General features: G+C 41.7%; 2 protein-coding genes across 2 annotated transcripts in view; both read right to left on the bottom strand.

Annotated features, from left to right (window-relative positions):
• Nucleotides 1-5585, bottom strand: part of LOC311328615 (ankyrin repeat, SAM and basic leucine zipper domain-containing protein 1-like) — a gene marked incomplete at both ends in the record, with an annotated part of 42790 nt that extends 37205 nt beyond the window's left edge. Inside the window, 3 exons of the mRNA XM_084462560.1 lie at nucleotides 3131-3227; nucleotides 4074-4083; nucleotides 5503-5585. Coding sequence (XP_084318686.1) covers nucleotides 3131-3227; nucleotides 4074-4083; nucleotides 5503-5585 — 190 coding nt within the window. The remainder of the gene's footprint in view (nucleotides 1-3130; nucleotides 3228-4073; nucleotides 4084-5502) is intronic.
• The window catches only part of LOC311328617 (protein-methionine sulfoxide oxidase mical3a-like), a gene marked incomplete at both ends in the record, with an annotated part of 126304 nt that overhangs the window by 77357 nt on the left and 33947 nt on the right, over nucleotides 1-15000 (bottom strand).

Genomic DNA, 15000 nt, shown 5'->3' with positions numbered 1-15000 from the left:
ACCCTTGAGCTTGTTGGCTGTTTTCATCAATTCAGTTTCTCAACATACTGTAGGAAGATGTTACTGCCCGGTGGCTGTTTAAATCAATTCAGTTTCTCGACAACTGTGTTAAGATGTTATCGTGTATTTATTACAAGGCTCTCTGAAATACTCAATTCTGATTGGACAATCAACACATTCTACAGTCGATTATTTCTGAATAACTGACACGATAGAGGCAATGGAACAATAATGACCTCTGCTAGGGGTAACATTGTTCAACCGTTGTTATCAAGCAAAGGTTTAGTTCATTCTCTGGCGAAAGAAAAAGTGTAGGCTGTTGCTAGGTCTATTACAATGTTTAAATTTCACTTTCAATGGAAATTACAACTAACATAGTTGGCTATGTACTACGTAATGTTGCACTGTTGTTATGGAGCCAAGAAACTGCAGCAGTGTTGATGGTTGATAGCGTAGCCAAACATTTTTTTTGTTATAGCTACAAACAAAATAAACAAGTGGTTCTCAAATGGGGGTACGCATAACACTAGGGGTATGGGGGTTTTTTTTCTTCTTTTTTTTTTAAGTTACTTTTAAAAATATCTATTATACTATAATAGGTTCAATGAAGACATTTAAATATACATTTTACATCCAAGTTCGAGAAAACACATTTTATATTCAATAGTCACCACAATATCAGCCAAAGCATAGTCTACTCTTACGGCTGCCATAAGAATACAGTAGACTGTGCCTCTCAAATCTATGTTTGATCTTTGAAATGTAGCATTAAAGTGTTTTTCAGTTACAAGGTTGGTATTTAAATCAGACATTGATGGCGCTGTATTGTACATCTTTAGAGCCTTTTTTTCTACCAAAAATGTTTTGCGCTGGTCAGGGGGTACTTTGCTGAAAAAATATTGGGGGTACATTATCAGAAAAGGTTTGAGAACCGCTGTTCTAAACAATATTTTGTCTCTATGTATTCAAGATAACGTATGGCCAGCCGGTCATTATTGAAAAATAAGAGCCCGAAAGTCTACGTGCTGCCCCACAAGGTAACTCATTGAGAGTTGTATTTTCAGCACTATGTGCAAGTAGCCACTGATAAGACCTACCATTGATCACACCTACCATTGATCACACCTACCATTGATCACACCTACCATTGATCACACCTACCATTGATGATCAGACCTACCATTGATAAGACCTACCATTGATCACACCTACCATTGATCACACCTACCATTGATCACACCTACCATTGATCACACCTACCATTGATCAGACCTACCATTGATCACACCTACCATTGATCACACCTACCATTGATAAGACCTACCATTGATCACACCTACCATTGATCACACCTACCATTGATCACACCTACCATTGATCAGACCTACCATTGATCACACCTACCATTGATCACACCTACCATTGATCACACCTACCATTGATCAGACCTACCATTGATCAGACCTACCATTGATCACACCTACCATTGATCAGACCTACCATTGATCAGACCTACCATTGATCACACCTACCATTGATCAGACCTACCATTGATCAGACCTACCATTGATAAGACCTACCATTGATCACACCTACCATTGATCAGACCTACCATTGATCACACCTACCATTGATCAGACCTACCATTGATCACACCTACCATTGATCAGACCTACCATTGATCAGACCTACCATTGATCAGACCTACCATTGATAAGACCTACCATTGATCACACCTACCATTGATAAGACTACCATTGATAAGACCTACCATTGATAAGACCTACCATTGATAAGACTACCATTGATAAGACTACCATTGATAAGACCTACCATTGATAAGACCTACCATTGATAAGACCTACCATTGATAAGACCTACCATTGATAAGACTACCATTGATAAGACCTACCATTGATCAGACCTACCATTGATAAGACCTACCATTGATAAGACCTACCATTGATCACACCTACCATTGATCAGACTACCATTGATAAGACTACCATTGATCACACCTACCATTGATAAGACTACCATTGATCACACCTACCATTGATCACACCTACCATTGATCACACCTACCATTGATCACACCTACCATTGATGATCAGACCTACCATTGATAAGACCTACCATTGATCACACCTACCATTGATCACACCTACCATTGATCACACCTACCATTGATCACACCTACCATTGATCAGACCTACCATTGATCACACCTACCATTGATCAGACCTACCATTGATCACACCTACCATTGATCACACCTACCATTGATCACACCTACCATTGATCAGACCTACCATTGATCAGACCTACCATTGATAAGACCTATCATTGATAAGACCTACCATTGATAAGACTACCATTGATAAGACCTACCATTGATAAGACCTACCATTGATAAGACTACCATTGATCAGACCTACCATTGATAAGACCTACCATTGATCAGACCTACCATTGATCAGACCTACCATTGATCAGACCTACCATTGATAAGACTACCATTGATAAGACCTACCATTGATAAGACCTACCATTGATCACACCTACCATTGATAAGACCTACCATTGATCACACCTACCATTGATGATCAGACCTATCATTGATCAGACCTACCATTGATCAGACCTACCATTGATCAGACCTACCATTGATCAGACCTACCATTGATCAGACCTATCATTGATCAGACCTACCATTGATAAGACTACCATTGATAAGACTACCATTGATAAGACCTACCATTGATAAGACCTACCATTGATAAGACCTACCATTGATAAGACTACCATTGATAAGACTACCATTGATAAGACCTACCATTGATAAGACCTACCATTGATAAGACCTACCATTGATAAGACTACCATTGATAAGACTACCATTGATAAGACCTACCATTGATAAGACTACCATTGATAAGACTACCATTGATCACACCTACCATTGATAAGACCTACCATTGATAAGACTACCATTGATAAGACCTACCATTGATAAGACTACCATTGATAAGACTACCATTGATAAGACTACCATTGATAAGACCTACCATTGATAAGACTACCATTGATAAGACCTACCATTGATAAGACTACCATTGATAAGACCTACCATTGTCCAACAACTGCTGAACTAACTGGATGTTGCCCGTGTAGACGGCTTGTTTCATCGTGCCGTCCTCTGCCTCTGGCACCACTGCATCTGTGCCCTGGACACAGGTCATAGTTTCATTAGAAATAAGAACAAATCAAACACTAAAGACGCTAGATAGTTCTATTTGAGTACTCAATAGTACTACCTACCTGCCTAACTGGTTTGATTTGGGGTGGCCTTGTCTTACACTACAGGGCCACAGAACACAAACACTACAGGGCCACTAAACAACAAATACTGCCTATCTAGACACTGCCATGGTCACCGTGCTTGGAAGGGTTTTTTCTCCATTCGAATTTGCGAGGTGGCCATGGGTGTATGAGGTGGCCATCTTGGTGTTTTTCTAAGCCACCTTGCAGATTGTATTTCATTTTAAAAATGGCGATAACCCACTAATTTAGGTTAAGCCTTGTGCGTTTCCCCATTCAGTGGCGCTGCACACGCAGCAAAGACCTCCATTGATGACTCTTTTTTTGTCTTCCACATTTGCTCTGATGAAGACTGTAGTACAACTGCAAAGACAACATTAACAACAGACTGTAGTACAGACTGCAAAGACTGACTAGCATATAGAAATAGCTTGTCATTATCCAGCTAGCATTTAGTTTTTGCCAGACAACATGTATGATCACACACAGCGAAATGTCATCAATGATACCACAATCACAACAAATGTCAGAAGAAACCCCAAATATGCTATTTTGCATTAAAGTATAGGAAGGCTCCCTTCCAACGAGTCATCGCCAAGGAGGTCCATCGCTCTGAACCCATGGCCAGAAGCAGTGGGTGAGTTAAATGGCTGGTTCCCCTTACATGAAAGTAAATCAACACAGATGTAAAGGTATGAGAATTTCATCATGATTATAGTCACCAAAATGATCACGGTTATCGGTATTATCACAGTGTAGGTGCTGATGTGTGGAGTACAAAAAGTACAGATACACACTGAAATAATTTCCCCAAGTTTTATACTGAAAAGTATTGCCCCCGGATCAATTTGGATAGGCATATTTCAGTTACCAATTTTGCTTGAACATGAAAGAGATTCTGAGAGAACTAATGCTGTACAAGTGAACAAGGAACCTTCTAACTTTGTGCATTATTATTAAAACCATTAAAGGAGTAATTGGTAGTGGAGTAGTGGTATTTGGCATCATAAGCTCGTTTATTTACAATCATATACAATGGTCAATATAAAAATCTTGACGAATTGGGCAGTCTTTAGTGCTCATTGTTCATGTCACAGATAAGTACACAATGGATCTCTATGAGCATATATCTATATACTGTAGGTTATGAAAATAAAATAAAAAAAACAACGCCTACACTTAGGCCTAGTTGAAAGTGTTTTCACAGTCCAAACAGACATGTCTCTACATGGTATAGGTTGTTTAATGTAGGCTACATGTTCATCATCCTTTGGGCCCTATTTTGGTGAATCTGACGCTGTCGGTGACACAGATGCAAAAGTGAGGATGCTGGACCTTTGAAAGGGGTAGTGTGCTATTTGGGACATTTAGTCCTATTTGTTGTCTGTCATGAACCTGAAATAATAATTTCACTGATCGTTCCAGTATTTTATAGGTGTTTGGCATGACTTGCATATTGAGACCAGTAAGATTACACCCTGTGCTTCCTGTCTCGGAAAAGCACATTTATCAGTTTTCCAACGCATTTCTATGTGTCATTGGCATTGATAGGAGAAGCCATGCGAGTGAATGGCAGAACCCAGAGATGAAGTGTAGAGAAAAGATGAGAGGACCCAGGGCAGACCCTTGTGGAACCCCTGTAGTCGGAGTACGTGGTATAACTATAGCAGACATCAACCCTCTCCATGTCACCTAGTAGAAGCGGCCCGTCAGGTAGGATCATGGATGCAAACAGGGAGCGTGCAGAGCTAGGGGGAGAGGCTAGGGTCAAACCGCGGAGGGCACGCGATTTCATTTGCTAGCTAGTGAACATGGCCTGATAGCTATGTAACTGGCGGAGGTCTGCGTGCACGCTAGCATTTAGATAGCAAGATAGCTACTAGCTCAATTCGAGCCAGCCAGTAGGTAACGTTTAATGTCCCGATGTCGCCCGTCAGTATCGCTTCCATCTCCACTTTGCCCGCTGGGTTCCAACTCGGGTCCCCTGACTTGCCAACCGACATGACAACCTTCAGAAACACGCTTGAGCCAGCTAGGGCCTACGCCGCTGAAAAGCTCGCAATTCAATGCCGTGGGTGGGCGGTATTTCTACTCCGAAGTGAGTAGAAATACAACTCGGTTATCTATACCTGCAGTACCTTAGTTTAGTAGTCTGTCTTAGTGTAGTAGTCTGTTCTCGACGACGAGATTCCGATATCCCATTCATCATTGCTCCCGTCGCTTTCCTCTCCAGCAGGGAATGCGTATTCCACTTCGTTTACCATGTTAATCACTTCACTTACGCTTCTGTCCTACGCACACTGTCCTACGCACACTGTACGTGAGCTTCTGTCCTACGCACACTGTACGTGAGCTTCTGTCCTACGCACACTGTACGTGAGCTCATCCTCTGCGCGATCATGGATGGATTGATCTACTGCTGCACTGTGGCGCACGTGACCCGCGGATGTACTTCACCGTGACCTTTGCACTGTAACAAGCCTCCCATAATCTGAGATGGGCAAATATACATGAAAATATACCGTTAGGCCTATCTTGTTACAAAATACCTCTCAAATAAATGCATCAAAATAAAATACATAATACTGGTGCCAGAAAATGTATCAAGAAGGTTATCTTGTAAAATATGTATTTTTATTTTAAAAATACAGGAAAATAGTTTTTTGTCCTCAATATGAACAGTTTATTATTATTATTACTGACGCCTTATGTTATCATACTTTTCAAGACCCATTTTACACTGTTGGTGTTACACTGTCCTGTTGTAAGTAGTCACATGACAACATTACTAATATCAAAAGCTATTGGTTCAAGTTTTAACCGATGGTAGGGGGTTTGCACACTGTACCTTTTAATTTGGGGCACAAGGCCCCCGTGGGTGAGGGGGGGGGGCTTTTCCCCAAGAGTGGGGTAATAGGCCCCCTTAACAATTTTTTTGTTTTTGTACTATAACATAAAATGTATCTACTGTCCCAACATATTACTCTTATAAACAACAGATGAATCTGTATTTTACCCTGGCGAAGACGGACAGGAGCACTTGGTTGGCCCCCAGGCGCGTCCACATGCACGCTGCCTATTGTCTGTTGCCCTGGAGGGCACCCATTTCCAGTAGGGGGCACTCTTACCTCTGATCTTAGGAACAAATTGCCTTTGCGTGGGCAATGATATAGGTTTTCTATGAATTAGGATTGGTTTAAATAGTTAAGTGTTGAATTCAAGGACTGACTACTGGTCACTAAAAATCTGCAACTGACAACTTGAAACTAATTTCCTTCCTTGACAGAGCCTAAAGTCTAAAACTTATCCGCGTAAAGTCCTCACTGCACATCCAACGTATGACCTTTACTTTACTTGTACTCCATACAATTCTTTCTTTTTTTTGAGTCTGAACTCTTTCAATTTGTTGGTTACAGAATTGTGTATGGTCCAAAATAATGTAGGCTCTGTCATCACAATGGTCCGCTAGAGACAAGTTGACTACGTTGATTGAGGAAGCCTATACTGGCAGACAGTGGAACACATGGTTTGATTGACAAATAATGAGCCTACTGTATACTCAGACTTCACTATGAATATTTTGTCTATTTGTTTTGCCTTATTTGCAACTGAAACACACATTGGCCCAAAGGGTACACCCAACTGTCTGTCCCATAACATCCTGCATTTGCATTTGAGGCCTCCACAGATTGCAGTACATTTACAGTACACACTCCAAGAACAATCTTACCATTGTTGTTCACCTGTTTACAAATTAAACTATGTTTAATGTCCTCACCACAGTAATTAACTTAATGCAATACAACATTGTGCACTACTTTTGGAATCCTATGGTGGCTAGAAATATTTGGAACATATGCACAGACCCTTACACCATCAACAGCTTTCACTACCCTACAGTACGTTAAATGCAATTATTGTAAGTCGCTTTGGATAAAAGTGTCTGCTAAATGACTGTAATGTAATGTAAGGTGTAAATCTGTCTCTGAGATGTTCTGTATGGTCAAGTCTGATCCCTTATAATGTGGTCTTCAATTACCTCTTCACACAATCATCACCCCTCTGACCAACTGGCAAGCACACATTTGTGGGCGTCATGGATCTGGGGGCAACACATCCATGGCGGATGTCTTTTTAAGGAGAGGTCACGGCTAATGTAAACCGTTTTTTGGGAGTTTAGTTTATAGAAACATCTGTTGTACAGAATATAGGTATGTATTGGTGTCTGAAATGAAACAAACACCAAAGGAGGGTACATCAGTCACCATCAACACATTTATCCTACAAGAGAAGATTTAGTAACCATCAATCGTTTCCTTGCAGTACATGAAAGGTTTGCTTCGCCTCAATACTCAATTGCCCTGGGATCTTTTCTGTGTAATTGGAGATTATTTAGATATCGCCAAAAAAAAAAAAAATATATATGTATATATATATAAAATAAAGACCCCCGAACAGCTTACCCCAAATAGTTGTTTGACATATATCAATAAAATATCAGAATAATGTCATCACAACATGTTATTGTCTGACGGTGCAGGGCGAGAGGTAATATTTTCAGTGTTGTGTGTTCGTTTGTTCAGTGGTTTGTTAGCAGGATTACACAGACCATTTTTCATGAAAAAGAGGGATGTAGCATGGTCCAACTTGGAACCCATTCAATTTTTGGGTGGATCCAAATCACAGGGTGGATCCACATGCCGCCCAAACATGACCTGCCAATCACCTCCATTCATTTTTTGGACTTAGCGAAAAAATCTCTCCATTCATTGTCAATGGGGGGGTATTCAAAAGGCCATATCTGGACATGGGAAGGTCACAGAGACCCAGGGTTTGGACTGGCTCTCGACCTAACAAATGCAACGATATCAAACGTGTCCTGCTCTCACGCTCGTGCACGCACACAGAGTTACGAAATGCATTCACGGGCGGAGGTCTGTGCTCTCTGAGCACCATTTCTAGTTATTATTTTCCAACACAGTAAAACTAGTACTTTTCAAATGTTAATATATATTACTCTGTGTATGATCAGAGTTTGGTCTGTGTGAATAGTGCTTCAATTTGATTACAGTAATAATGTTGGCACATGGTGGGTAAAAGGAGTACTTTTTAGTTCTGTCAGTCTGTAAAAACACCAGAGGCTGTTGTACTGTGCTGCTTATCAGATGTGTGATGTCATTGCAAACAATAGCCCCTTCAACTTCTGGGGCATGGGGTCTGAAAAATGTAATCTGATCCACCATTGGTCCTCAAAAGGGGTATATTAACTCTAGAAAAAATTTAATGTAGTCACCAAAGTCATTACATCGTCACACCAAATACACTCTATCATACAAATACATTCTTATATTAATCAATGAATTATCATCATGCATAGACTGTAACATAGTCATCTATCAGTATCAGCACATACAGTATACTGTATCTCAACTGTTCTTGAGTAAATCATTTGTACCAACCCAGAGTAGGTGATCCTTTTATTTTGCATAAGTCATGATTCTGATCGAAACCTGTATAACTAGTGAGAAGCCTTTATTTGGCTAAAAAGTGTCCTTGACATTGCCCCTGACTAAGAGTTAAGTGTATCTCACAAACGGTTGAATGTCTTTGCAGCCACCACTCACACACGCACACACACACACATGCACACACAACACACACACACACTGACACTTGGGAAAGGCTAAATCCACGGTTTGGTATCACAATATCAGGATGCACACAGTACTATAATGCCAGAGCTTAAGTCCACATACACACACACACACACACACACATACGTATACACACAGACCACGGTCACACACACACGCGAGCACACACACACACACAGTTTTATTTTGCATAAGTCATGATTCTGATTGAAACCTGTTGAAAGGCCTTTATTTGGCTAAAAAGTGCCCCGGTAAAAAGTACAGTACAATGATTTGTCTAAACGTATACTACATAACCACAGACATTGCCCCTAAGAGTTAAGTGTATCTCACAAACAGTTGAATGTCTTTGCAGCCACCACCCACACACACAGCCACACACACGCATACACACACATACACACACACATGCACACACAACACATGCAGACACTGGGAAAAGGCTAAATCCAAGGTTTGGTATCACAATATCAGGATGCACACAGTACTATAATGCCAGAGCTTAAGCTTAAGTCCACATACACACACACACACACACACACACACACACACACACACACACACACATACATATACACACAGACCACAGTCACACACACACGTGAGCACACACACAGCCACACAGACCAAGGCATAGACACACAAAAAACTGTCCTTGTATCACTACTCCCCCCTGACCAATCTACCTGGGTGGGGGTCAGGTCTGGAGCACACACTCACACACACACACACACACACACACACACACACACACACACACACACACACACTCACACACACACTCACAGACACACACACACACACACACACACACACACACACACACACACACACTCACAGACACACACACACACACACACACACACACACACACACACACACACACTCACAGACACACACACACACACACCCGCCCACACACTCTCACACACACACGCACCCACAGACACAGCCCCTGGGGGGGACACATTTGCATAATATGCAAATGAGGGTAGAGTGCCCTATTGCTCCATCATCATTCTCTAAATGAACAGGGGTGTAGTGGAGGATACTAGGCTATACCCACTTCTTTAGTCACTACACCCCTATGACTGAACTGGCGGCCTATTCCCAAACCAATATTTGCTGAAGAGATTTGCCACCCGAAAGAAGTGAATTAATGTGACAAATGCTCTATTGTTATAACAACCAATCTGGTTACTGTAAAGAATATACAATGTGTGGAGTCATTCATGGTTGGCTAAGGCAAGTTGTTATTGTGAGTTAATAGTGATCCCTGTTTAGGGACTTCGGTGGGTTTCCACAATCTGTGTTCCATAATGGAATGTCTTGACATTGTCATCCTCCCTAAAACTGTAACCTGAATCCGATAGAAAGTTTCAAGTTCATTCAGACAAAAATTCAGTAGGATAGTTGCTCTCTCTGCAACTTCGTTGTTCGGGCGTTACAGCAGCAGTGACACAAGAGGTAGGCCTACTTAATAGAGAATAAAGTCAATATAGGCGACATTGCACAGTGCACATAGTATAATAACATTAATAAACACGTGAAGCAAACGAATTATAGCCTATATATGAAACAAATATTTGTATTAATCATCCTATTAGCCTACAGCTAAAGTCTACTAGACAGGGGAGGGGATTTCTCGGAAGCTTGCCTGCTGAAGCAGTGCCACTAAGATCCAGTAGTTTATGTCTTTGCAAATTGTGTTGCCACAATATGCGACCCGTGTCATTTCTTGCGGAGGCAATAGATTTACAATAGACTCAAGGTGGATAGCTAACCGGCGGTCATCCTCGCAAAAGGGAAAGCGTGAGGGACACCAAATGTGAGCGACCGAGTCACAGGTGCAGTGAAATCAAACTGGCGGCGCGTTTAGGATGCAGAAGTCACCGGTGGAAGATGCAAACTTCCTCTCCCGATTTTTTTTCTGGTAAGAAATACATTTTTTAAACCAGGGTTTGGGCTCTTGGAAGCGTAAAGGCATTCGGAGACATCGGGGCGCAGTTGCGCATTTGGAGAAAGCGCGTTTGAACTGTCAGGTGCACCGTATTGGACGAGCATTCTCCAGAAATTGTAGGCTAAACATTATATGTTAATAACAACCTCAATACTACGTTTACATTCGAAGGGAAATCCCAACTTTGCCAAGGACCATGTCCTGTTTGCTTCCAAAGGAAATTACACTATTCCATTGCGCTCCCACTGCACGTCACGTTCTGAATGTCTTGCAAACATAATGATATCTTTGTATGAAATACCATCGATACCGATGCATCCATCTTCTCCCGTGTGTATAATACATCCAACACAAAACAGTATAATGCGCACAGCAGCACACATTCAAACATACGGTAGTATACGCACAGGGATTATATGGGAGGAAGTGTAGCATCCTGTTCCAAAATGTAGCCTATTGAATATATCCAGCATTAGCCTACCAATCAAACCGTTATAAAGAAACGGGAAAATGCGTGCGTCTTTTTTTTGATGACCCTTTCAATCAGCGCTTGCTGATATGGTTTAAATGTTTGAAACATTGAAATTATATTGATGTACTGTACGTAGCCTAAATGTACAGCACATACCTCAGTGGATGTGGCAGGGATGGGCAACCAACTGAAGTATGCTCTGTTTGCAGGTGGACATCACCATTGTTGAGGAAGGGCTTCAAAAAGAAGTTGGAGTTGGCAGATGTTTACAAGGCACCTTCGTATGACCTGGCTGACAACCTCTCAGAGAGACTAGAAAGGTTTGTATTTGACAAAAACGGTACCTTATAGCCAACATGTCTGGTTAAATTTGCATTTTCAACATCAATAATGTCACTTCTATTTATCTCTGTATTTCTCAACATTTACAACTTCACATGTGTGCCTCATCTTGAATAGACTACATTTGATTCTGTTTAACAGTTCTTTCCCTTGAAGAAAATTCTGCAGTTTGATGATGATGATGATGATGAGGAGGAGGAGGATGTGGATAGTTGTGATGCAGCAGAAACAGTTCTTGAATAGTCTTTCTTTAGATTTGTCTGTCCCTTCTTACAAACTGTCCTTGTGAGTGGAGTGAGGTCGGCTTTTCTCTCTGCCCTTCAATGTTATTTAATGTTGAATTTATTTTATTTAAAATAAAAAATAATTTACTCCAATGGTTAGCCCGTAGACCTGCCCCGTGATTCGGATCCACTCCAAAATTTTATGGGTTCTTAGTTGGACCATGTTACACGCTTACACCGGGTTTCATGAAAATCAATTTAGTAGTTTTTGCTAAACCTAAACAGTCAATTTGCTAAACCTGCTAACAGTCAGACAAACAAACAAACGAACAAGCAAACAAAAACACGCCTCCAAAAGCATTAGCCTACCTCTCGCCCTGCGCTATCGCTGGGGCAGAGGTAAATATAGGATATACAATAATAAATGTTGACATGTTGTCCCAAACACACACTGAGCAAATAGTAATGGGGCTATGTGGTTCCTCTCTCTCTCTCTGCCTCTCCTTCTCTCTCTCTCCCTCTCTCTCTCCCTCTCTCTCTCTCTCTCTCTCTCTCTCTCTCTCTCTTTCAAGAGCTCTATAGAATACTATCGTCAGAACTGAGTAGAATGCTTTCTTTCCAGAATTCTCTAGAAACCTTCCTTCACTTTAACTCTGTCTCCTTGACCTGTCTTTTTCCCACTGTGTCTGTCTCCTTCTCTCTTCAAACGTCCCCCTCCCTCTGTCTCCACCTCTTCCCTCTCCCCTCCATTCCTCTCTCCTCTGCCCCCCCTTGTAAGAGTGAGTAAATGTCACACCTTTGAAGGATTTCGGAAAGAGAAAAAAAAAGGGGGAAGATCTTAGAACACCTGTTAAATGCCACCTATGTTTTTGCCCCTGAAACGACACAAACACAGTGTGCCACATGCTGGTCCTGCTGCAGGGGCCCCTATTGGGTGAGAGGCAGGGGCCACGTCACGGTAACCGATGCCAACCGATGCTAAACCGGCGTAAAAGTCGACCTTTGAAAGGGCCAGATGCCCGCAGGGTGATGAATGATCGGGGGAAATACTGAAGCCTGCTGGGAATTTGAACTTTACCTTTGATTAGCAGAATAGGGATGGCTGCTTCACTGTCTCGTACTCGTACTATTTTTTCTGTCATTTTTTGGGTCCTGCTCTCTCTCTCCCCCCCTTTTTCTCTAACCCCCCCCCTCTCTCTCTCTCTCTCTCTCTCTCTCTCTCTCCCCCTCTCTCCCTATCCCCCTCTCTCTCCTTCTCCCTCACTCTCTCTTCCACTCTCTCTCTCTCTCTCTCTCTCTCTCTCTCTCTTTCCCTATCCCCCTCTCTCTTTCTCCCTCTCTCTCTCTCTCTCTCTCTCTCTCTCTTTCTCACCCTCTTTCTCCCTCTCTCACTCATTGGTTCTTTCAGCCTTCTCACCGTCCCCAGCCCTCCCCACAATTTGTTGGATAAGTCAGCCAAATCACCCAGGTTATTAAGGAGTCACCCTGCTGCTTTACTGTAACTGTTAGCCAACCTGTCTGAGTTATTTAACAGTAGGTGTATTCTCTTCTTACTGTTATTGTAATTAATGGTCTTCTTCTTTGGTTCCTGGTAATGTTTTCTGCCTGTGTTTTGAAACTCTTCTTCGTTGGTTCCTGGTATAGAGAATGGGACCGAGAAGTTGCATCGTCCAATAAGAAGCCTCGGCTCATGCGTGCACTTGCTCGCTGTTTCCTCTGGCCTTTCCTGTTTTATGGAGTCCTGTTGTACTTTGGGGTAAGTCTTTGGGATGGTCATTTGGGGAGATGCTTATAAGTCAAGTATGCCAGGTCTGGTTCCCTCCTAGCACAAATACACCAAATTTGAGTACAGAACAAATCATAGTCTGTTTGCATGAACTATGTTCAAGCTGTGCTGGAACAAAAGCATGCACACTCAACTGTGGCTTAGATCAGGTCCTGGTCCAGGTTGGTATACTATTCAGGGTTATACCCGGTATGCCGCCCTGCCAGGGACCATTCATTGCACCATAGACTTTTTTAACTCGGTCTAGAGACAATATTATTTTGTTACCGCTGTGAAGACATTTTTGAAAGATTAAGCCTTTTCTCTGAGGTGCCTATAGTTGTAGCCCTCCACCTTTTATATAAAACACTTTTTGTACTTAAATAGCACATATCCACCGATGTCCACAAGCCTGGCATGGCAACCCTGATCATGTGATCTCTCAGCACAGAAACAGCATGTGAGATCACGTGATTAGGGTCGCGAAGCCAGGCTTGTGGATACCATAATAGCTGAGTGGATAATGGATATCGGTGGATATGTGCTATTTAAGTGCAAAGTGTTTCTTTTCATATAAAAGGTAGGGGCCTACAACTGTAGCCACCTCGGAGAAAAAGGCTTTAATCTTTTGAAAAATGTCTTAATTTCGGTGAGTAATGAAATAATACTGTCTGTAGATGCAATGATGACCGATTGAAAAAAGTCTGGCACAATGAATGGTCCCCGGCAGGGATATACCGGGTATAGTCCTGAATAGTATACCCACCTGGACCAGGGCTATCTTGGACCAGAGTTAGTCATTCCTGGCATGTCCAAACATGTCCTCAACAAGATACTGCCCACATACAATACCACCATCACCACCTCAACATCCCCATGCAAGATGGATTTTAAAGGTGCAGTATGCGGTTTGTGATTTCCTCTTAGACTTTTGAAATTGAATAGATTTATTTTTATATTTATTACAGTCCTGCGACTTTCACAGATTGTGGATTTATTTCATTTTAGTGTCAGAAAACGTTATGTATTGATTCCTGTCGGAATTTAGTAAGAAATTGCAAAAAATACAACAAAAAGTTATTCTGAGCCAAACCGCAAACTGCACTTTTAAATCAAGTTTTGATCTGACAAATATCCACCTTGAATTGTGATGTCCCCACATCAACCTACTTCATGTCACCACATTACTTAATGTCACCACATTAAAACAGACGTCTGGGCCATGTAGAATTCATATGGCGACAATCCTTATAACCCTATCA

Source organism: Borostomias antarcticus (genome assembly GCF_949987555.1).
Source record: "Borostomias antarcticus genome assembly, contig: scaffold_101, whole genome shotgun sequence".
NCBI lineage: Eukaryota > Metazoa > Chordata > Actinopteri > Stomiiformes > Stomiidae > Borostomias > Borostomias antarcticus.
Note: the sequence above shows the minus strand (reverse complement) of the source record. Positions and strands in the feature narration are given on the sequence as shown.